The 26,339-nt window shown below is 32.9% G+C and overlaps 1 protein-coding gene across 2 annotated transcripts in view; it reads left to right on the top strand.

The window, feature by feature from the left end:
* LOC128990218 (uncharacterized) overlaps positions 1-26,339 on the top strand; it is an 81,488-nt gene that overhangs the window by 38,868 nt on the left and 16,281 nt on the right. For both annotated transcript variants that reach the window (XM_054412514.1, XM_054412513.1), the window contains exons 3-7: positions 19,703-20,160; positions 20,747-20,795; positions 21,806-21,878; positions 23,364-23,405; positions 24,737-24,849. In XM_054412514.1, coding sequence (XP_054268489.1) covers positions 19,712-20,160; positions 20,747-20,795; positions 21,806-21,878; positions 23,364-23,405; positions 24,737-24,849 — 726 coding nt within the window. In that variant the 5' untranslated portion in view covers positions 19,703-19,711. The remainder of the gene's footprint in view (positions 1-19,702; positions 20,161-20,746; positions 20,796-21,805; positions 21,879-23,363; positions 23,406-24,736; positions 24,850-26,339) is intronic.

The following is a 26,339-nucleotide window of genomic DNA, read 5'->3' as shown; positions in this document are numbered from 1 at the left end:
GGATTATCCCATTCTCGGCAAAGGGACGAACTACAGTAGTTTATTGCCTTGACAACCGTCCGACAAAAATGGTCCCTCCTTTTTTGTTATTTGATTTACCTATATTATATTTTTATGTAATTTAGTAAAAGTATAGACTTGTGAAACGAAGATTTATGACTCATATCTCTACGCACAAACACTAGTCATGAGTGTGAGTATAGTATGCAGAAGCATGTGTTGTGTTGCCGGTGTCATATTGTAATCCCACCCTGGCTTGTGTTTACATGATGTGGGATTCGGCGATCTTGTAAACAAAACTGACATCTCAGGTTCACAAGCATACATAGCAACATCTTTGCAGCCTTGGTCTGATTATAAGAACAAATTCTGAGTGTGTGTTGCAATGGACGTTTCTAGAGTGTTCTTTTGGATAACAAAGCATTGGCCTTTATTTTTGCTTCAGCATGGTTGACTACTAGTAAAGTGTTTACTTAACCAATCATACATTTCACAGTATTTTGACAATAGATAAATGTTTAACAATAAAGACATACATTGTTGAAATGTGTCTAGCCATAATAGTTTCCGATCAGCTGTAATAACATACATTTTGCGGCTTGAATTGTGTCTTAGACAAATATTTAAAACAAAATGCCTGTAGATAACTAGGAACTAGTATGTTTAATAGCTTATACTGTACAACTGAATCAGATTGCATTAAGATCAGGCGAATGCATGCATTTGGGTAACGTCTAGTAATTTATCGAGCATTTCTGTAATAACCTATCACCATTGACTATAAATCCTTAAGGATTTATAGTCAATGCTATCACCCTGCAAACTTCACCTCCTTATAATAACGTATAGGATTAAAAGGTGAGCTGTATAATATTATTTTATTTGCTACCAGGTTTTCAACTCACTTCTATTTTGTCAGCTAAAACCAAACTTTAAAAATTTGAAAGAACTAAACCTATTATGAACCTCTTACATCATTTAGATATAAATCTTGAGACTTTTAAGAACAATTGTAAAATTTTAGTAAAACTCTTTCAAGTCAAGTTTTGAATATTTGTAATGACAAAGCTGATGAAAAGAGCTTTTGTTAAATATTTGATTTGGTCTAGTGGACAGTTACAAAAGCTCGGAATGCTGCTTACTGTTCGAGTAAAGTTGAAGTTTCAGGCAATCTACTGTTGTGTCTATTTTGTGTCCAACCAAACAAAAACTCAGACCTAATCAACAACTTGTATCCAACTTTGCTACTTGGCTGGCTACAGTTAGGCCCTACTACATTTGCTCAGCAACCTACTATAATATGATGGTACTGTACAATAGGTACATAGACTATAAACCGAACCAGTTTGATAAAGTTTAGGTCGGAACTATAAAAGTCACAATGATATCAAAAATATTTTTACCTACAGTACGACCGTTTTTTTAAAGTAACCATTTCAGTTCAGTTCTTAGAATTGAAAAGTTTCACTTAACAGCTGTTTACTTTCATAACAGCATAGTTTCATTTCATAACAGCATAGTTTTTCTCATAACAAAACAGGTAACAGACCAATGAGGTTCAAGGATTGATAGAAAATAAGTAAAACTGCAATGCTTTGAATGTCAACTAATCAACTGATCAGCTGATCAGTTGACAAATTTAATTGTTGATGCGACTTGTTCCTGTTGATACTCGCGTATTTCTTAACCTAAGTTGGTGGAAGTTAAAGGAAGGTAGATTAAACTGATTGAACGAGATAGAAATGAGAGCACAAACTGTTTGTGCTGATCTTTTGTCACCAAAATCGAAACAAAGGTATGAAATTACATACCAGCAAATTTATTAAATTGACGAAACAAAATAAGTTTAAATTGATAAATGAAAATGTGCTTCTGTTTTATTTTGAAAACCTCTTAACCACTTTTTCACCCAACTCGTTGTGGACCACATATTCGATGATGAGATCTAACTGTAAATTAACTGTTTCATATTATTATTTAGTTGTCAAAAACAAATATGCAATATTTCCCTAATTGTACCTGATACAGTATTTATGGTAAGAATGGCGCTAGCAGAACCTATTCCCTGAAAAAATAACGGATTATTTAACGCATTTTTACAAACACGCAATTACATGAAATCAGCTGATTATACAATAAGTCGTTGCATCACTTTCAGTGGCAATGACAATAAACGAAAACATCACCTCTTTAAGAAGTTATGAGTATTGATTGTTAGTAATTACAAACCAGATTGTTGGTAATTAAAAAATGGTCGTAGGTAAAGTAGTGTACTCAACTCGCGGTAATAGTCTTTACGACACTCGTAGAAGTTTTTAAGACACTCGCCAGAGCTCGTGCCTTAAATTTTCTACTCGTGTAGTAAAGACTAGTTGCGTAAACGACCATTGTTTTCTCTTACTCATAATAGGATATTTAAAATGTGCGCGTTTTTTTTTTCTTATTAGACAATAGGACGAAGACTTGACTTATCCAACCTAAATTCAGAACAATGTTAGGCTGTGCTCAGAAGTTTAGCAAGGCTGTACCTATCTCGATATCTCTAACGAATTTGTCTAAAACTTGAAAATACCCCCGCCGCAGCAAACCTGCCGACTAAGCGAATTTCCAGTTGCCTGAATTGATTTTCAATTAAATGTATTTAATAAACATTAATTTTAATGAGTACATAGGCTTGCTGCTACAGGGAGGGTAAAAAAGTGTGTTTTTTAGAGAAATATTAATAACTTAGTATAAAATAAATAAATTTACCAAGTTTGATCAAAATATATCCATAAACAAGCAGACTACAACATTTTACAATATTCCCCATAAGAATAACATGGGAATTTTAAAATAACAATTATTTGAATTTTCTCCGTAACTAATAATAGTACAAAAACACTTTGATATACTAAATTATTTGTTTTTTTAAGCTCTTTAAGAAGGTCTGAAGAGAAATTGGGAAATTTTTCGTTTGTAGGGTCAAAAATTAGAAAACCCCATTTTTACCCCATAAAACCCCCCGTAAAACCCCGTTCCCATGGTCCGATCATGCTGGTTCGCGAACTCATTCAAGTTTATCCTGCCTTACACCTTCAAAACAAATTTCATCAAAATCGGATAAAAATTACTCAAGTTATCGTGTTCACGGACACATATATATATATATAAATCTATATATATATATCTATATATATATATATATATATACATATATAACAATTTGAACGAATGGTGTTTTTGGCCTCTGGGGACATCAAAATGAAAAAGTAAATCGGTCCCGCACTTAGGTCTTACCATGCCACCTACGGTAATAGCTACTTCCCTATAGGGAAATTCGCTAAAAATAGGGAAGGTTATGCTTATGTTTGAAGTTATTTTTTGGTAATGTTTTTTTTTATAAAGGATTATCGCGGACATTTCCCACCTCAATTATTATTTTTGTTGGGTTTTATCAATTGCAATGAACAGTTTAAGCAATAATAGTTTTAATATAATTGATTTTTACTTATCATAGGTTTATTTGGATAACCCTAATTTTTTTGTATTCTATGCTTTCTGGTTGCGCAGGTTTCGGTGCAGGGAAGTGCAAAAAAAAAAAAAAAAAATTCAAAGCATATCACAAAAAGAAGAAAAATCAACCAAATTGCTTCATGGACTCTAAAAGTAGGCCTACCTTAATTTGAAGCAGTTGTTCATTTTACAAAATTTTTATAGAACCAAAACTTAAGTACTGTACTGTAAAGAAGAAAAACATTTAATTTCGATTTACTACTGCATTTTACCTCAGGATGTTTACACTTGTATACGGTGCTGTCAATTACTGTACGTGTACGTAAACATTTCAGCTTTGTTTATGTTGAGCCTTCCTCGTGCCGTGGTTTTCTACAATAAAGCTCGGTCCAGCAGCAGTAAACAAACACTAGAGACGCGTCAGCTGATGAATGTAACAGATGACCGCCGTCAACAGCTGTTTGATCAGCTGACATATCACCAGCTGTGTCAATTGTTAAACTGTGAACCGAGTGACACCCAATGAACTCAACTCATTCGAGGAGAGGTTCAAAATAACTACTCTGTTTAAAGGAATAGTTCTGTGATAGGAAATCGACTGTTTACCTAAACCATAAACCAAATACTGTAAGTAAATACACACCTATATCTGTCTGTTTCTAAACAGAATTTTTCGTAAACGTAAAGATAAAGAAAACAAAGTCACATATAATTATGAATACCAATATTACAATAGTAAGTTATAGCAGTTATTTTATAATTTAATTCAGTAGGTACGTTATGTGACGACACACTGGCATCAACCTTTATTTACTTCGAATTAACAATTTTCTGAAAGGAACAAAATCTATGTAAAATAGCCGTAGCATGTTTTACTAGATGACTATAATACACGATTATGCTAAGAAAATAACAGAAATTCAAAACCAGTAAATGAGATACTTTGTTAAAAGGTTGACGAAACAGTATTATTTAATCGTTTCGGTGCACAGGAACCTGAAATGGTTGAAACAAGATGGATTGTTGTATGTTGTTGAGAAGCCTAAGAGCGATTTTTCTATGTAGTCTTGATACGATAGCAAAAAGTAAGCTATGAAGTCTGAAAAATCAATGAAAACACTAGGTTGAACTAAATGAAATCTCCTAAACTGGGACAAAATCTCAGTAAACTTCAAAGAGACGAAGAAAGTAGATGAAGTACTTTAATTAGATATCTATTAAGCAAGCGACTTTATGAATCCAAAACTCAACAGATAAAGTAGTTAAGTCTCTTCATTTGTAACTTTTATCTTTTGATGAGTATTTTACATATTTTTTATTCATTAATTAATTTGTATGAACTTGCTTCCCCTCTTAGAAGTATGCTCTGTTATAATTTTAAAATTGAAATACTCTACGATCCTCTTATAACTTATTATAGCCATCCTCTTAGTGATATTTTGCTATTTAATCAGTTTTATTTGAGTTCTATATTAGTTCTATAACCCATTTTTCATAGAAATTAATTTAAAATGAAAGAGAAAAAAGTTAGTATACATAATAGGCCTATGTGAAATACCATAGGACTTTTAACATTGATTTCATGGGGATCATTGATATGCTGAATATGCTATACCATAGCCCATTCCTATAACCATAAAATATATGCATCTATAATATTTCTGAAATCGTCAATTTTTTACGTTCTCTATCTTAGGGATAAACATCTTTAATATTATTCCCTTTAAATAAAATAAACCGAAAATATAACAGGAGAATCAAACTAAGATTACATTACAAAACAATGACAATATCGGATTCAATGTAATCTAATCAAAATACATATCAGCTGTTTTTATGGTAATATTTGAATACAACACGTACAACACACAGCAGGTACTACACGCTCCGGTATATCCGAAGGCCGGCCTCAAGTCCGACTCGTATCCTTTTCTAGCTTCTCATGCAAATGTCAGTTTTTAGTTACTTTATGTGTACGTAATTTACGTATGTAATACCTGAAATGACAATTGAAATGTAATTTCAACTTTGCAACTTTTAACTGCAATGTATACATCCAAATTCACCATCTGACACAGTTTCAGTGTTACCAGCACAAAAGTAAAAGTTTGTATAGTATTCCCTGGAATGTTAGAGAGTGTCCTTAAGAAAGTTAACTTGAATATTAGCCTGCGTCAGCTGCAATCCCGTCATGCAGAGGTTTACGTCACACAGCTGCCCTTATGACGTCGGGGGTGTAATGGAAGGGGGTGAGTTGGGGGGGGGGAAGGGTAAGATGGATGAGGACCTCGTAAGTTGAGATTTAACAGCCCCTTCGGAACTTTAGCCTTATAAAGACCGTATAACCGTCTCAAGTGGTACTTATTGCTGGCTGTACTCGTTAAGGGTAAGTTTATACCCTAAGTGGCCAATACAGTCAGCCCCCTTCAGGCAAGGGACGTGATTGAAATATTCCTTTGGTTTTGCACATTGAATAACCCTTTCCGTTTGAATTGGCTGAAAACTACAGAATGGTGTACAGTTTTGTGTCATTTTTCTTCCGCGGTATTTTAAGCTTTAGTCATTATGAGTTTTTTTTTACATTATGAGTAATACAGCAAATTTCAATATATTGATACCATAAACTGAGTGAAATACTTTTAACTTGAAAAAATTAAAGATAGGTACTTATTGGTGTAAAGGCTTTAATTATATCTAGCCATTTTTAAATAAGTATTGTACATACAAGACAAGAGAGTTTTCTCGGCGTTTGTTTGACTGACGTTCTGCGCAAAAGAAGATCTTTCAAACTAAAACTTAACTCAAAACTAAAATATTTCACAGTGTAGAACATGATTTAATAGGAAATTGTCAAAACATGTTGAAGGGTGGATTCAGTTTATACAAAATAAACACACAAATTGTTTATTTGAATGCAGATTTCGAAGTATGTAACTAGTAATTAAAATCATCGTGTTACATGGAAGCTAGGTTCATTTTTGCACCACCAATAACCTAAAGAGTGTGAACGTAATTGATTATTTACTAACGCTTTATTCATCCTCTGTAAAACTCAAAGTAATTCTTCTCGTGCTACGGGGCGATGCTCGTTAACAATTGACACTAGTCAGCTGATTAAACAGCTGTATGGACAATAACCAGCTGACTCGTCACTCTTGCACAGCTGCTGGACAAGAGATCACATAGCCTAGGCCCAAGCTTTATTGTAATAGCACTTGCAAGTAGAAGCGGTCCTACATAAACAGACTGAAGTGTTTATGTGCCTCCTATTTTCGACTACACCATCACCGTCCCTTGTCAAGTAAACATTTTGAGTGTTTCTGCTCCGTGATTGATATAAGTTACTCGTCCAAGGGAATACTACTGTGTGCATTTAAAAATATTAGCTATATTTTACAAGCTGTTAGGTTTTTATATTTCAAGATTTCAAAGTTTTTATTAGCGAATTTCCCATATAGGGAATAAGCTATTACCGTAGGTCTCATGGTAAGACCTAGACCCGGGACCGATTTACTTTTTCGTTTTGAGGTCCCCAGAGGCCAAAAACACCATCCGTTCAAATTCATATATATATATATATATATATATATATATATAAATAATTGAAAACATTATAAACATCTATTATTTATATATGTGTCCGTTAGCGCGATAACTCGAGCAAAATTGATCCGATTTTGATGAAATTTGGTACAAACGTGTAAACCTACATTTATTTGAACGAGTTCGCAAACCAGCATAATCGGACCATGGGATCAGGGGTTTATGGCGGGTTTTATGGGGTAAAAATGGGTTTTTCTCATTTTTGACCCTAAAAACTTTAAATTTCTAAATTTACCATTTTGAAGAGCTTAAAAAAACAAATAATTTAGTATATTGAAGTTTTTTTTAATGTTCATTGACTACGGAGAAAATTAAAGAAATTGTAAATTTAAAATCCCCATGTTATTCTTATAGAGAATAAATAAACTGTTCTAGTTTGCTTGTTTATGGATATATTTCAATCAAATTTGGCAATTTGGCTTATTTCATACTAAGCTATCAATATTTCAATTGAAAAAACACACCTCAACATCTTTCCCGTAGCAGCAAACCTAACTACTCACTAAAATTAATGTTATTTAAATAGGAAAAAAATCTGAAAATTTATAGGGAATATTTTAGTAGAAATCGAGCCTGGTGAATGGAAATTCGCTTAGTATGCAGGTTTGCTGCGACGGGGGTATTTATAAATTTTGGAGGTTAAATTGTTGCCAAGAATGGATAAACTTTTGAAATTCAATCAGCACATGTAGTTTTAAGGGTTAAACGAGAAAATGTGTGTTATATAAAGTTATGTGACATATTTGAAATTCAATTTACCTTGGTCATAATTGACCAATCGTATTTTTAAAGTGTTTTTTGTTGCTCAGCGAATTCTAAATTGTAGAAATATATACTGTTTCACCAGGCTAGGAAAGTCCATAAGACGAACTTAAACATTATACCTTAGTAATTTTCACTTGTGATTCGAGCAAAGTGATATGGTAAACACTTTCCAGTAACTAAATTTATTAAGCCTTTTCGAACTCAATTTTATATCTAAGTTCAATTATATATCTAAGTTTTTGTAGTAGATAATTATAGATACAAAAAAATTAAATAAATTATCGCTTTTAAATGTAATTTACTTCCAAACATATTTTACAACTCCAAAAGTTCCCTTACTTATTATGATAGCAAGCAAAAGTATGTCAAGCAAAGTTGCTTAGGCCTGGGTTGTCGTGTAGTTTAGTTTGGGACACAAAATAGACCTCTGCGGCATGCTGCATTGCACGCTGCAGGCGGTTTAAACTCTGTTTTCTTATTTTTCAACCCTGCTGGGAGAAAGGAATTTCCATATTTTCAAATCTCGTTTAAGTATCGAACTTATTATTTCTCACATACGTGTTGCACACAATCTAGTATTTAAATTATAATTAAGTATACTATGACTTTGTCAATGCAATCATGACAACTCTTTATCAACTAAAAACCCTTTACGTTAGCTTCCACCTTAATTTGTTTCCTTGTAAAAAATATAGTTTCATAAAATAATGCACAAATCTCTAACAAACATTGTAAAATTTGTTAAAAAATAATATAAGAAATTAAATTTTCTTCGATTTTTTTTTATTTTTGATACATTTGTTTTGGTAGTTATCGAAAGCTAAAATAATAAAGCCATGTCCATAAAGGGCTATCACTTACATTAATTTACATTCATTAACTGTAAACATTTAATACAGTCTTTAGCTACTGTATATGTTTTCACAGTAGCAATATTTTATGATTAACTGGCTACTCATTTATACTTGTGTTGCATTATAACCGAGCTCGCCTAAATATCAACAGGTTTCGGGATCGTCGCTGAGAAAAGTCAGTTGTTTTTTGATGGTTTCAAACTGGACCCAGTGGTGCCTGAGCTGGGTACCTGAACATTGGGCTTAAAATGATCATGTATAATGGAATAGCTGATCTCAGTCAGTATCAAAGCTACACTGATCATCTCACTCCATTCGACTTCGAATCTCATTCTTAACTCATATTCGGGCTTAAAATACGCACCTAGGTATAAACTTCCTATCTCAATCGATAATGGAAATAATTGAAAGCTTAAAATATATATTTATCCTTCCAGACATAGATTATATGTTAAAGTAAAGTGATGTTGAAGTTTATGTTTTCAACATCAACTTGGTGAGTGTGCGTGATTCAAGTGATAATTCCTCGCAAGTTGTTGTTGACAAGTTGGTTTAGACGTAAGTTCTCTCCACTTAAGCATGTAAACAATCTTGGATGAAGTAGCCTACATGCGCCACCCAACTTTCATCACTGTATTCACGCGTTCGTTAACGAGATATTTTTTGAAGATTTTTTAAGATAAGTTAGACCTTAGATGCTACAATAATATATCTGTAACCTTGTCGTTTGGACATCCTGCTTGTTAGAAAAGGATAATTAATAATTTGTCTAAAACTCAAAAATCTTTGTAATGTTTGAATCGCTAATTGATATCTTCTACTCTAAGATACATGCAAAGTTTCATAGAGATCGGTTGAAAAAGTCGTAAGACAAAAGATTTTAATGTACAAAAATAAAATGGCTGATTTCTAGTTTTAACCGTTTTTGGGGAAAATATATTCTTGATTTTCTATTTATGTCGACTTATAGAACCATTCCTTAGTTTGGCCGTTAGTTTGGCCGTTTTACTTACAAGACGCTCTATCTGGATCGATTAGGGTTGTTAAAATAGTTCGTTATCCGTACATCGAAGCCTTGCATAACGATTCTCCGAAGCTTGTGTATTGTTTGCATCGGCTGCATAGTTTATTGACAACCGGGCAAAGCTAAGCGATATCGATCAAACAATCACCGCTTCATTGAAGAACCATGTTATATCCATTACACTAAGCAATTATTCATACTAACGGTATATCAACGGAGGGCTTTTGTTTTTTTTTTCAGATCATTGCCAACATCTTTTATTCTATTGTGTTGGTGAGAAAGTTTATAGGCTAAGTCAGTAAAATAAGGTAAGTCAGTAACATCGAGTCTTATATACATCAATTTTATACATCAAACTATTGAAACAATTACTTCAAAGATCTCGCAAACTAGTCCTTCTCGCAAATAAAGCTCGATGGTTAACTAACGCCTTTATTTGAACTTCAGCAAAAGAGAAAAAAATTAGAGCCTTGGATTTTTTTGGAATCATTCAATGGTACAAAACATTGGTTATATGTTAAAGCTGTGGTTTAAGTTTTCAAAAACCATACAACACACCAGAATAAAGCCCTTGCAATGCCGGACGGCTAGTAAGTAAAGTTAAATCCAAGAATGTGTTATCGTACGATGGAATATACCATAGAATGGTGGGGTGGGGACGAATTCTTGCATAGCCTCCTGCAGTACATGTCATTAGATGTCTATGTTTGACACATTGCATAGTGTTGTCTCTTGTCAGGTGTCAGGCTTGCCAACCACTCATTTTCATACGTCATTTAAGTTTCCGCTGGAAAGTACACCGCTAGACAATAGCGGTATCGTGTCTTCTCCCTCGTTAGCGCGATTTCCGTTGACGCGGAAAACACCGGCGGAAACGGATACGCTGGGAACTGGAAAAACGGCGGGAATATGTTCGTCGGTCGCCGAGCCGCTCACACCGGAAATAAGTGGAAAAGTAAAGGGGATTCTGGTTAAAAAGCATAACGCATGTAATGGACGGATAGTTGAAAGAGTATGCTATTAAATGTGATGTTAACAGTCTAAAATTAAATTGCTGGATTAGTACAAAAACTAAAATATAATACCAATTTTATAGTACATATAGGGCTATAAAATCATGACACGATTAGGATGCTAAATGTTTTGTCGCTATGGAAAACGAATTACAGTAGCCTACATGCAGTGCTTTAAATACAAAATATGTGCATATATTATGTATCTGTTATATAAAATGTCAACAGGCATAATATTTATTACATTATGTCATATTCTGGATTGGAGGAGTTTGATCAAATATGTCATGCTACATTATTTGATTAAGTCGGTTATTATCTTATTTCACTCGATATTTTGCAATTTTATCCACATCTCTAAAGATGATACTGTTCCAATAGCTTTGCATAATTTTATAGATTATTCGAGAGAAATCCATATTAAACTATCCCTTGTATGCAAGTACATGGATATTGTATGGATATGATAGGGTTTAATATAATGGCGCACAAAATACTAAGTTTTCTTAACCTAAACGTAAAGATTCATGTTTTATCACGCTTTTATTTGTTAAATAATTACTATGTATCCCCCCGGTAAATACCATATTGAACGATACCTAATGTAAAAGAAATTTGCTGTAAAGAAAATGTTGTTCCCCAGGAAAATCGTCTTTAACCGCTTTCAACCCACGCAATCTGCCATGTTTTGCCGGCTTGGATTAAACATGCCACTAATCCAATGTTTGTAAAAACTAGCGTTGCACAACAACGTACCTCTCGCGCCTTCATTTCGTTGTCCTCAAAATGACTACACCGCAGTACCCATATTGATGGGAGACGCCCACCTATCATCATAATATTTGTACATATCTATCAATTATTTTAACTGGGTTTGTACTGTAATTATTGACATTTTACTTGTAGAGTACATCTACATCCTTGAGTTTTTTTTATTTTTTATTATAATATCTGTAGTTTTAGAAGCGTTATGAATTTATTACTAACGTATAGGTAGTTCTTGACCAAACATGTATATTAATTAGTATTATTTACATCGTTAGTTATGAGTGGATAAAAATTTGATACTATACGAAAGAAGAAAATTTTAAATAGCAAATAACGATGCAAAATGTAACCCAACGAATTGTCAATGATTCACGTCTACATAGCCTTTATTAATGTGAAAACAAAAATTTAAGTATGTTGAAAAAATACATAGAAACATAATTACAGTAAATTTAACAATAACAATAAGTCAATACTAGTAGCATGCCTTGTTAAGTGTACTAAGATTTTTACACGATAAAATATGTTAATCACTTAAAATATGATTTTAGGTATTGTAGCATTATGATTAATATATAACATGAATTCGCCAATGAAATGGACGTACTGCATTTCTAGTTCACTAACAATATACATTTCCATTGTTAGAAATAAGTATTCAGTTATTTCATTTATTCATTTATTGTATCAAACCACTATATCCTTCCTCTATTACCTTTGTATGCTTAGGTTCGCTGGTTAAGTTACATTTGACAAATAGCAGGATAGGGTCGTGAACAAGATTGAAACGATATAGTACAAAGTTCGTGATACAAATAAGACAGTTAGATTTAGAGGTCGTTGAGTTGCATCGATTACTCGGTGGTCTTTGAGGCTAAAATCTCCAGACGTAGGTCACGCTTCGTTCTAATATTAGAACTCCAATAAAGTCTGTGAGGGTACAATCATAGGTCAAAAATACCCTCTAGTAGTACTTCACTTAGGTATCAGATTAAGATAATTAAAAAAAGTTAATTTCTGTCCTGTCTATCTAGAAGACGTGTCGCTATCTTCTGTTGATTTAGTGTTATTTAAACTATTTTAAAACTATTTTAGTCGAATAAATACCTACTAAGTTTTACTAAAATAAATACTTGTCCTCTGTTATTATAACTAACCAATAAAGCATAAATAGTAAAATCTACTCTAAAAAGGTGAAACATATTTTAAAGGTAAGCATCACACTCAAGCATTACCGTAATGAAACGTATTAAATCACGGTTACGGCATGACTGTTCAATGCCGTTCATGTGTGTTTCAATGGTTCAATGGTTACAATTTCCAGTTGAAGTCTGTTTTCCACTATTTACAGTCGGGGTTACAATGCAGCAGTATATAAACAATATAATATAGGACATAAGGCACGCAGGAGAAAAACACGGTGGTAACTTGGTTTTGAAATTATCATCCAAATGATGGGGATGAACATGAAAACAACAGATACTAGAGCAATAATCTTTCATTTATGTATCTATTTTTTATGTGTTTCAAAAGAGAAACCCCACGGTTCTGCTAGTATTGACTAATTAAATTAGTAACCACAACTCACACACGTTAATGCGCATAATTATTGTTTCTATTAACTTTTACATTTCAGTCAACTTTGTCATGAAGTTGGTTTTATTTATTGCCGTAGATATGAACTGTCACACGCCGCGTTGCAGCCAACTATAATGCTCTAGGTTAATGCAGGGTTTAGAGCCAACTGCCAACATATCGATTGTTGGTCGTTTTAACCTCCACTCACGCCATCTATTAACATAGTAACTTACCACACACACACTGTACTGTAACCGTGTTGACTGGTCCGGTCAGTGGCCCACATCAGTGCCGTCTTAATATCAAATTGATCACTTATCCTTTTATACCTTTATCAGCGACTAATTTTTTACAATGCAGTTAAGAAATAACTTTAATTTGTTACTATTTAAAGTTTCACATTTATAGTAGTTTACGCAACAAGGCTCGTGCCTTAAATTTTCTACTCGTGTCGTAAAGACTATAACGCGAGTTGCGTACACTACTTTGCCTACGACCGTTTTTTAATTATACTTACAATCTGGTTTTTAATTATTAACAATATTAATCACTACTCATAACAGAGAGATTATTTTTTCGCTTATTGTCATTGTCACTGTAAAGGGATGCATCAACTTATTTTATATCAGCTGATTTCATGTAATTACGTGTTTGTAAAACTTCAATATGTCACTTTTTCAGGGAATAGGTTCTGCTAGCAGCATTCTTACCATAAATACTGTATCAGGTACAATTAGCGAAATAGTGCATATTTTTTTAGACAACTGAATAATATAGTAAAAGAGTTAATACAGTTAGATCTCAGCATCGAATACGTGGGCCACAACAAGTTGGGTGAAAAAGTGGTTAAGAGGTTTTCAAAATAAACCAGAAGCACATTTTCATTATCAATTTAACCTGCTTATTTTGTTTCGTTCATATAATGAATTGCTGGTATGTAATTTCATACCTTTGTTTCGATTTTGGTGGCAAAAGATTAGTACAAACAGTTTGTGCTCTCATTTCCATCTCGCCAACTTCACTTTCATTGACTGATATTTTTAAATCAGTTTAATCTACATTCCTTTAACTTCCACCAACTTAGGTTAAGAATACGTGAGGACCAACAGGAAGTCGGATCAACAATTAAAATTGGCAACTGATCAGCTGATCAGCTGATTAGTTGACGTTCGAAATGTAATATTACTTCTTTTCTCTCTATCCTTGAACCTCATTGGTCCGTTACCCGTGTTGTTATGAGAAAAACTATGCTGTTATGAAAGTAAACATAGTTAAGTGAAACTTTTCAATTCTAAGAACTGAACTGAAATGGCGGTCGTAGGTAAAATATATAATGGTTACATTTTTGAAACCATTCTAGGATGAAAGATGAAATTACAAAACAGAAATTTACCTGGATTTTGTTCATTATTCTTTTTGTGAAATGTTTATTCATCATTCATATGCCTGTTATATTTTACTTTATGGCTAAACAATAAAAAACTAAATATTAATGACATAAGTTTGAACCAAGCCATTCAAAAATTTCTTAGCTGTGATATTATTTACTGTATTCTTAAAATTAACCTTTAAATTAACACCTTCATTAACAAAATAATCAAACATATAAATAATTTATTGAGTTATTAAGATATTTACATTGATACATTGATTAACATAAATATACTGACCCACACTCTGAAGCCCTGATGAATGTGCCTGTTTTGTTTATAAATTCAGATAATTATATTACACAACATAATTGAATTACACTTTGATTTTCAATTGAAGGGCAGTTGACTGTGAAACTGTCATACAAATGGACGTGATGTCATATTGCTGTCATATGATGGTAAATGACAGGTGGAAGTGTGTCAGATTATCTATTTATACATTTGATTACAGTTGACAACCCTCTGTGAGTTCAGAGTTTGCCATCAATTGAATTGTAATATCTAATTCACCTTGTTATTTCCATAAAAAAAATCTATTTAGAGATCAATTTTTCGAAGTCGCAGTAAACTTGTATAAATAAAATATCCGAGTAGGTCTAACTGTTAAACACACATTTAAAAGTTTTGTTAGTTATGTTCGTGAGTTTTTGGTAATTCGTTTCAAGCCTAACAATATTTTAAACAATCGTCTTTTTTAGAAAGATAAGTGGTAATGGGTGTGTGGTGTCTTAAAATCTGAAGGTCGATTTTATTCTGAGATTGATTATGAGTGACTACAGATTACATTTGTCTTTGGGCTACCAAAAAATGATGCAATTTAACGGAAAAAACAGTCCAGAATTGGACCATACAATTATAAAATACCCCCGCCGCAGCAAACCTGCCGACTAAGCGAATTTCCGTTTGTCTGAATTGGTTTTCAATCAAATATATTTCAATAACATTAGGTTTAATAGTACCATAGTACCTAGGTTTGCTGCTACAAGGACACTAATAAAGTTTGTTTTTAGTAAAATATTAATAGCTTAGTATAAAATAAATAAATTTGCCAAGTTTGATCAAAATATATCCATAAACAAGCAAACTACAACATTTTACGATATTCTCCATTTGAATACGGTAACATGGGAATTTTAAATTTACATTTCTTTTAATTTTATCCGTTACTAATAAACATACAAAAACACTTGATATACTAAATTATTTATTTTTTTACGCTCTACAAAATGGTTTGGAAAGAAACTATGAAATTTTGTGTTTTAGGCTCAAAAATGGGAAAATCAATTTTCACCCCATAAACCCCCGTTCCATAGTCCGATTATACTGGTTCACGAACTCGTTCGAATTATTTATTTATTTATTTATTATCATTCCAACGGCAGAGCCATTTGAAAAAAAGGCAACAAACAGTTTCCAACTTAACACAAACAATGTGACAATCGAAAGAACAATAGAAAAATCAACAATAAATAACAATAAAGTTAATAACAATATAAATAAATGACAAAATAAATAACAACAATATAAATAAATAACAATATAAATAAATAACAATATAAATAAATAACAATATTAATAAATACAATATAAATAAATAACAATACCCGTTACAATAAATATGTAAATGAATATAATGAATGCCAAAAAATTAAAATAAATAGCGTAAGGCTGAATAACAACAAAAAAATTTGATGGTGAGACAATCATCGAAAAAGTTCGATTAAGCAATTTCATTCCGTTGCTCGCCAAGGACAGTGAGGAACTTTCTTCGAGCTAGTTTGAAGTCGTCGAAGAAGAAGTCCACTGCGCTTGACACCGTGTTTCCCAGGCGAAGAATCCTAGCGAGTGGACTGTTGGCGTCATAGGATGTTGACCTGAAGCCGGCCAAAAAATGCTCTGAGACAAGTTCTGCCTGGAACCCTGATGTCGATCTCCAGAATAAGCTCGGAGCAACTGAGAATGCCATTCATGATCTTGTATAGGAGACACAGGCCATCAACATCTCTTCGAAGGTCTAAAGGATGCAATCCCAGCATCTGTGCACAGTCGTCCACGGGAGCGTCTCTATAGGAGTAGCCATTTCTAACACAGACCAGACGAAGAAATCTTTTCTGGATGGCGTCCAAGCGTTGCCTGTCGAATTCCGTGTAGGGCGACCAGACCACAGAAGCATATTCAAGACCTTGTCTGACTAATGCGCAGTACAGAGACTTCAAAGCATGGGCTTTTGAAAAAAAAAGACTTTTGAAAAAAAAGCTCGCTTTTTTGACCTGGGAACAACGGATAGAGTACCTTGTGTGAATCGTATGATGAATCCCAGCATTTTGTTTCCTTTCTTGGTAACATGGTCCACATGATCTCCAAACCGTAGGTCGTGTGAGAAAATAATTCCTAGGTCTTTGATGGTCGTGGTTCTTGGAATACTGTCTACTCCCAAAAAATACAAAAAGATGAGCGGATTAAGAGAGCGATGGTACGTTATAACAGAACATTTGCTGGGATTTATCTTCATATTATTGTCCTCACACCATATCATAACCTTATCCAGGTTCATCTGTAACTGTGCAGCGTTATTGTCAGAAGACACCTCGCAAAAAAGCTTCAGATCATCGGCGAACATGAGTTTACCAACGTCCATCTAAATAAACGTAGGTTTACACATTTGTACCAAATTTAATCAAAATCGGATATTTTTGCTCAAGTTATCGCGCTAATGGACATATCTATATATATGAATTTGAACGGATAGTGTTTTGGCCTCTGGGGACCTCAAAACGAAAAAGGAAATCGGTACCAGGTCTAGGGTTTGCCATGAGACCTACGGTAATAGCTTATTCCCTATAAGGAAAATTCGCTTATATTCCCTATATGGGAAATTCGCTAAAAACCCATAAAAATTACAGTAGATAAACACAAAATAAATAATATATGCCACAAGCCTTGTAATTTAGTAGCAGTAAAATTGATTTTATCACAATTTTAATTTACCATTAATTTTTTATTTGAGTACAACTGGGAAAATAATTCCAATCCAAAAGTTTACTTTTGTGTGTCGCCGTAATGTTTATGTTCATCTAATGATCTAACCATACATTTAGTGATTAACTTATAGCCTTGTATAGAAGGCTGTGACATACGCCTCCTAGCCTTTGCTAATTACTGTCTCCATGTTGCTAATTGGTACAATTAGTGGTAATGTATCGCTCAGCCTACAACCATTACAACCTACCAGGCCATTAGGGTCTACACGTAGCTATTAATCTTGGCTTCTAATGGGTCAACCTGCCTAAGGTGGCAATCGTTTCTGAATTATTTAAATAATGGTTCAAAGATTGTACATTTTATAACATGAATTTGTTGAAAAAAAAAACACTATGAGGTTTAAGAGATGGAAATACCTCTGTGGGAAGGAAAACTATTGATTTGTTCTCATAATATACTAAATTTGGTTAAATCCAAATTTACAATCAATGATTTTACAAACTACCTGGGTATACGAATTGTCTAAAATCTGAATTGCCTTCAAAATCTAGAAGTCAATGGTTCGATTCCTCGAGAGATGGTTTCTGCACTCAAATGTCATCGCGTTAAATGGTCAACCAGGGTTTTGGACCACTCCTCTACAACAAACGTAAAAAATGCTGATGGCAAAAACATAATATGAAAGTGCAAAGTTAAGCTGAGTATAAACATATTTTTTGACTTTGAACAAGCACTTCCTAATTTAAGGTAAGCAAATCAGCGTCTCATTCGGGACAAACAGGTGATTAGTATGACTCTGCATCAGCTGACTCAGGAGTCAGGTGACTGACGAGATCTCATCAGAATCATACAGACATGAATAAACATTTTCTGTCAGTTCCCTTGCTGGAGAACCATTTAACTTATTCCTATTTTAATTAGTTTCAACTTATGGTTTTTTGATTGTAATTAAATAAAGTCTATTTGTTGTGGCTACTTTTCTACTTGGTAGAAATGTGTTTATAATATAAACAAATTTTAAAACACACTTATCCCTACAAAAATAACATTTCAGTGAATCCATCCCTCACAAAAATTGATTATAATTTTAAAGAGTAGTTTTTAAAATACAAACAAATATAGGCTTATTGTTTGAACAAAGATACAGTTTAGAATTTAACCTTTTGATTTCAAAATTATAACATATTTTGACGGCTATTGGATTACTATGACAAATTCTTTAGCATAATAATAAATAAACACCACTGACTGTAGTTTGGTGTTGACTGTAGTACCTAATCTACCTTTTAATTTGTTTCAAATTACATGTAGGTAAAGTGACATGTACAACCAATTTAGATTACATTACAAGGTATGTTAGGCTAAAATTCACTTTGCTATCCTTTGTAATAATTCATTAATTTGGTCGTTTCTGAATTTTAATTTAAGATATTGTCAGTGAATGGTGACAGTTATATGACAGTAAAATATATTGTGTACAATTATGTTATGCACTCAATATTTTCTTAATTCATATATTGAACTTGTTATGCTGGATGTTGAACTCGTTAAACATTGTACAAGTTTAAACATAAGACATAATTGTGGCCCAAAACAGAATTAACATACCACAATATAGGAGCCATGCTCATTATCAAGCCATAGTCATATCCTCTTTTCCAAGAGCCCTCTAATGAGCCTAATGTGCTTTCTTTAATGTGAGAATCTTCTCCTCGGCTCTCCCACAAGTTTCACTATCACGTGCGACTTTCATGTGACTTTTAACCCAGAGCCAATTATTTCGCTAATTTACTTTTCCCAATTATAAAACTGAGATAGGAAGTGACACAACATCATTGTTTTATGTGTGGGTGTAATGAAAACAAACACTGGAAATGAATTAATTATGAAGCTTTTTGGTGAAGTAAAATAAGTTTTTAAAGTTTATTAAATAATTAATCGATTAAGTAGGCCTACATTATTTTGTTGGTTAATGTTACCTAATTATGTTTTTAATCACCTATCGCTGTTCAAAGTTGAACCCAGTACACGATTAGAAATAGACAAGATTTTTGTAAGATATGGACACAAATCATATATAGCACTGTAACTATGCTGAAACATCAACAGGTAATTTTACTGACAAAAATTATCCTCAAACCACTATCTACTGATCCCTAATTTTAACCGAATCCCTAACTGTTTCAGGTAACTGAAATGGACAACCCGGCGTTCCAGAATGACAACGGTGTTACAAGACACCCGCACCCGAAGAAACAGCTCACCCGAGCCAACTCCACCCTGACACCCACAACCAAGTCGTGGCACCTCACACAAGCCCCGCGGTCCAAGCTGTGCCGCTACAACTCGGTACTTGACACAAAAACCTGCTGCGATGACAACAAGAACAACATAGATGGACCACAATCTCTTGATTATCCGTTCTTTGCCAAGAAGTCACCATCGAAGAATATTCTCAGTGACCACACGATGTGGACATACAACAGGCTGCACGACTCCCCTGTCTTCCAGAAACCCGGAGTGTCTACCATCTACGACCCTCAGTTCTTGTCGTCCAAGTTTGGCTACAGCGGGACACATCATTCCCTAGGGGAGAAAGAGCTGAAGAAGGAATGGTGGCCAGGAGGGCTGTTTGGTGGCTTTAGGTAGGATATAGGCCATTTTTTATTTTACTTTTAAAAGTACAGTTTTGTTGAGGTAGGTTTTTTTGAAGTCAAAATCAAAATCTGACTTAGTCAAAAGAAGAAATATCAATATCATCATGTTAAAAATAAAATTCACTGTTGCACTCTAACAAAAAATTCCTATAAGATCAAAAAGTAAAGCCAATGCTAAGAGACCATAGCACTGGCTTTACTTTTTCATCTAACAAAATTTGTGATACTGTATAGGGAACAGGCAAATGAATGCTTATATTGGTTTAGTGATATTTTTATCTACTCTGTTGGTCTAATTAGATTTAGACTTTGTGTGTTATATTGTTCCTAAAGTTAATTCTAATTTGGTAAAAATTAGGATTTAGAAAGAATACCTATTTTCTTTAGTGTTTGATTGATTCAATCTACGGAATAACCAGACTTTTAGTTATTATCAGTTATAAACTTTGGTACTGCTTAAGCATCACTTTCTTGATCCAATAAATTTTTTACTTACAGTATGACAAATTGAATAGTGTCAAATTAAGGAATATTATCAAACTTTAAAAAAATATGTTAATCTTCATGTCACCAGATGGGAGGTTGGAGAACCTGGTGCTAAGAGGATCAGAACCAGTCAGAAGGTAATAAGATGTAGAGTATATTTTTAAAATAATAAGTGAAAATACAAATTAAGTTATGTTTGTAATTTAAAATTTATAGCATATTTATTATTTTTGGATAAAACAAGCTTTAATAGTTCAAACTCAACTGGACAACTTAGAAAGTACAGGTACAAGTGATGTGCAAGTAGTTGTATTGGATTTTTTTATTACTGTAATTAGATCTAAAGCTTAGGCGGTATATTAAAAGATGCTCATTTAAGATAACTAGTGCACCTGTTCCTCGAATTCGAGCAATTGCAAACTATTGCAGGCGTTATTTCAAAACGAATAACAGTCATAATTTACCTTACGATGACTTAAAAGAGTCAACTGAAAGATAATGTAATCAATCCAGTTATCGAAAATTAAAACGAACTCACTCTGAAAACTAACACTCTTGTGTGTATCATGTGTTTAACATGAACAGCTGTAATTAATACAAATGATTCGTCTGTTTAAGTAAACAAAATATTTTCTTCATAAGAAATACATTGGAATTTTGATGGCCTGAGGGGCAAAGCCCGAGGTCTTTTATTACAGGAATTGGTGAAAGGGGGCGAATTTTGAGACATAGTTTGTAAAAATCCGTCCATTATTAACGGAGGAGTAGTGTTTAGTAGAAATCGCCTTCACGTATTATATATAAGGATTCATTTATGAACCTTCTTGTTCTTTAGCCCACCAGTTTTAATTTTTAGGGTAAATTCCCCTTTAAATTTTCACTTTATTTTCTTTCAACACGTTGATTTTGTTGTATCTTGTTTAGCTACCTATTTGTCAATTATCACTCTAAAATTATTTCTTTAACAATTTTCCTCTTTTCTTTTGACTAATGTTGGGTAATTTTAATTATGTTATTGCTCTAGACAAGTGAGGAGGATTCTATTCCCTCCCGGAATATTCAAGGATCAAATCTAGAGATCTTATAATTTGACACATGGAGTGAGCTAAGTCTGAGATAACCAATAAATAATTTATGTTCTCCGCAGGTGGCTGCCCTGCTGTGTGCTCTAGTGTTGACATTGTTGGCTTCTGGCAATGTTGTGTATATACTCAGGACAGGTAAGTTTCATCCACAACATAACATTACATTATGACATGGACAACAATTTTAATCCTGGTACCATTGATAGCAATTAGATTGTCTAAATAACAACTTTGCTAAACAATTGTATTTAAAAAATTATACAATAAAAAAATCCTTTCAAAAACATACAACTTAGTTCTCTTTCATACAACTATTTAAATTTAACCCATATGTTTAGCATGTCTATGAGAATTTAATGTTCTGTAAACCCTTAAATTTATAAAGCACAGCAAACGTCTAGTATCTTCTAAAACGTAAACCATTAGGTTTTCTATAGATCCACTAACAACCATTACATTTGTTATAGGTGTTTTAAAAATTAGTTGACCATATTGATCATTGATGGTGTGTAGCTAGGTTAGAACATGGGCATTTTACAAACACAACCTATATGATGTTATCTATCAAATCTATAATAGTTGTTTTCTTTTTAAAATTAATTATTTAGTAACTTATTTTCGTGTGTCACAACAGGCAAATTCTTGCTTGTTAATGGTGCAACCTAAAATGAGTAAACATTCACTATTAATTTGCAACCAGCATTAATGATATTGGTATAAATTATGACTAAACAGTACTAAACTTAAACAGCATTGTATTTGTAATAAAGATAATAAATAGTTTAAAATACATACTGTATTTACAGAAAAATACAGTATACCTCCTATTGTACTGTATAAGTTGGATACAGTATTTTATAAACCATAAAACAAGTTAGATATCTATTGAAATGGTTCAGAGAACTTTTGAATCATTAGACTAGAAAAAAAGTTTGTAATACTCAGTGTAAGGACTGTTAAGGAACTAGTGAACCTTAAACACAGCCTCAATCTCAAAGAACCTTAAAGAAAACAAAGTTTTCCAACCTGATGTTGTAAGAGTGGTTAAACAAAGCTCTACAGTACTTCACTTTGTTGTTGATTAACAGTAATTAATTATCAAAACATCGCAGTGCTTCTCAACCTCCTTAACATTCCTAGTGATTTAATTGCCGTAACTATGTTCAATTCTATTCCCCAGTAAGTTGTGATGGCTCCAAGTTCAAGAGTTATAATGAAACTAGATGTTGAAAAGTTTTGAACTTACAATGAGTTTAGTTAGTTTAGGTTTTATCATAAAGATGAATTTGATTAGTGAAGAACATTAGTTGATTATTATTTTTGGAGTTTTACACTAATATTATCAAGAACATCTACCATCTGTAGCTAACATTTAAAGAGTTCTATTCTTTTTCATAATGTTACCTATGGCTGTTTTCACGCCTTGTGAATACAAAGGAACGTACTTTAAATAAAGGAAAAATGTTTTCTTAGAAGAATAACTGTAACTAAGACACAAAAGAGACTCCATAAAAGGAGCTTATTAATTTATAATAATCACATTATAAAAAATAGGACATGTATAATTATTGGAAATTATGAAAATAATAAGTCGGTAATTGAAATAAATGTGTTTTGCAGTTGAAAGGCCACTAGAAAGTCCAAACAAGAGCAATTGGGTTGGTAAGTATAGAATAGAATAGAATAGAATATATATTTATTTTCTTAAAGAACTTAGTACATCTTTTTGACAATTATTGTACATTAATTTTCACTTGAAGTAAAACAAAAAAAAAAAAAACAATTATAGCTTGGTTATAATAAAAATAGACTTGAAATTAAATAACAAGTCTGTTGTTCTCACCTGACAAAAGACAAGTTACAGTGATCTGAAGCACAATAACAATCATTCTGTATGTACAATAAAAGAAACCTTTAAAATTTGAATCTGAGAAAATAATTAGGGCCTCATTAGGCAAAGCCTGTGGTTAAGATTCCTTTACTTACAAATTTAATGTATACACAGAGCGATCATATATATATATATATATATATATATACTTTGTATATATATATATAAACTATATATATACAAAGTATATATACATACAAAGTATATATATATAAATATATACAAAGTATACATATACATTTGTATTGATGTGTTTGGACTTAAATTTCTGTATCAAGAAACTTGTATTTAATTATTTCTAACCGGTCACTTTTTTTTACTGGTGCTTTTACCCATTCACAGTAAAGCTAATACAATAATAATACATTAGTGTTGTTTTAGATTTGAAATTAATAATCTAAACTATGACATTTTTATTTCTTTAGAAAAAATGTGTTGATAAATAACAATTCTGAATAACATGAGTGTTACCTTTGTTCTTTTTAATGTGTATATAAGTGGACATTGCTTTCCAATAACAATTTTTGCCAGTTTTAGACAAATCGACCTAACAGCAACTCGACATACTTTCCCTCATTATCTTTAAGGGGTGTGAGTAACTGTAATATTTTAGGAGTAGTTTCACACAAATTCCAATAACGTTTGAACTGTGATTTTTACAGCATTGGAGATTGTATGATTTTGTTTAAAGTTTAAAGGGCCATAACATACTAAATTATAATCAAAATCTTTTGAAGTGTTTTTGTGAAATTCCAATTTTACAGGTAGGCATATTTTATAGGTTTTATGAGAAAACCCTAATTAAAATCAAAAGAATGATAAAAATGCCTGGATATAACATGGATTAGTACCTGCATACAAAATTTCATCAAAATTGGACCACAGGTGTGGTATGTAATAACCATAGATGAACAGTTTGTTCATGTTTGTTACAGGCTAACAAAAACTATAATGGAGCAAACAAAATGCTAGAATGTAGCACGCTCCTGTGAGAGATTCTTTAAGTTATGCTCTTTTCAAATTAGAGCATACAGCTCTTATTCTGATGGTATGTTTACTTGGGTGTTAAATAATCAATGGTGATGGTGTTACTCTGTTGTAGACGTGGTCCTGATTACTGGAGACTTCAGGATAACCAATGAACCGTACAGACAAACCCTGGCCAACCATTCCTCCGAGGACTTCCAGCAGCTGTCCCACCTCATTAGTCAACAGGTAAACAGTTTACTGAAACAGGGAAGACTACAACTTTTCTGTGTGCCACCATTACATTCTACGAACGCTAGGTTGTAGCTTGGAACTGTTTTACACATTACTTCAGGCTGGTCCTAGATAGATAAAAATCCATTGGTGATTGGCTGGATTTGAACCCGAGACTTCCAACTTTGAACACCCTCTACCACTAGACCAGCTTGATCCCCAGGGAAGAGTAGCATCCATAGCGTAACATAAACATAGCATAGCCACCATGATCCATACAGATTGAGGCAGATTTTCAGGGTGTCAGGATGAAATAGTGGTGTTGCAATATGAAATTTACTATTCAACAACAGGGTTTTGATTGTTCTGATTCCACTTTCTGACATGCAAAACTGTCTGAATCAGACAATTAATTTTAATTTGGGTATGATATGGCATTTAAGTTAATTAGAAACGGATACACAAATTTTTCAGCAAAAAAAAACACTAACTGACAAAAAACAAAAGGTGTACAAAGTTTTTAGCTCTACCTTTAATTTACAAAAAATATTTAGCTATTCCAATTTTTTTTTTCAATATGAGACAGACACATACTAGTCAATACAGTTGTTTATTATTTGTCAAATAATATCTAGATTCATAGGGACAATTTATTGATTGAGATACGGTGGCTGTTTAAATTTATAAAAATCTTTCAATCAAATTATAATATTTTCTAATATCTTTTTATTACATTCCAGTGTTAAACTAATCATTTAAATAGATGCTGATTGCTCTGTTGCTTCTAAAGTGGAGATCCGTTCCAATTGGCAGTGTTGGGAAGTAGCGCGCTACAAGTAGCGACGCTACAGTAGCGCGCTACTTTTTTTGTAGCGTTAGCTGTAGCTACGCTACTTTTAAGATTTTGTAGCTTTAGCTGTAGCTAGCTACATTTTTAAAGTAGTTGTAGCGGAATTTTAGCTACTTTTCTCGCTACATTAACCATGTTTGAGATAGTGATTTTTATCATAACCTCAACCTTACGTGAAACAACCTCTTTCAATATCAAACTGAGATTTTCAAAAAAATTAGGCCTACTTTCTTGGCTTCATACAGCTGGTGGCAGCCGTTTCATTCCCTATTACAACGTTGTGTGGACATGGAGGTCATTAAATGAGTGTTATCCGAATTTTTGGCTCTCATTTCCAATTTACTACTCTATGATTACTGTCAGATAAAATAAAATCGCTAGATGCAGACGACGTTTAAACGTTACCGGTGACAAGAGAAGCTATTGAATCATTGAATGCTTGCAAGTGGTTGGCAGGGAAATTAGTAATCAATTTAGTTTCTTTATTATATCGATAGTGTTTCAACTTGGGTTTTAATGGACACCAACACTAAACCTTAACTTAATGAGAAAGCTGGTCTATCAACCTTTGATTCAGCTGTTGATTGTTGTTCATCATCACAAGCCCTTCCTTGGTTAGATTACGAATATTTTTCAAATGTTTACTAAATTAACA

Source organism: Macrosteles quadrilineatus, unplaced genomic scaffold (genome assembly GCF_028750875.1).
Source record: "Macrosteles quadrilineatus isolate MER2022 unplaced genomic scaffold, UCM_ALF_1.0 Scaffold_3__2_contigs__length_128488019, whole genome shotgun sequence".
Taxonomy (NCBI): Eukaryota; Metazoa; Arthropoda; class Insecta; order Hemiptera; family Cicadellidae; genus Macrosteles; species Macrosteles quadrilineatus.
This window is presented reverse-complemented; position numbering and strand designations above follow the sequence as displayed.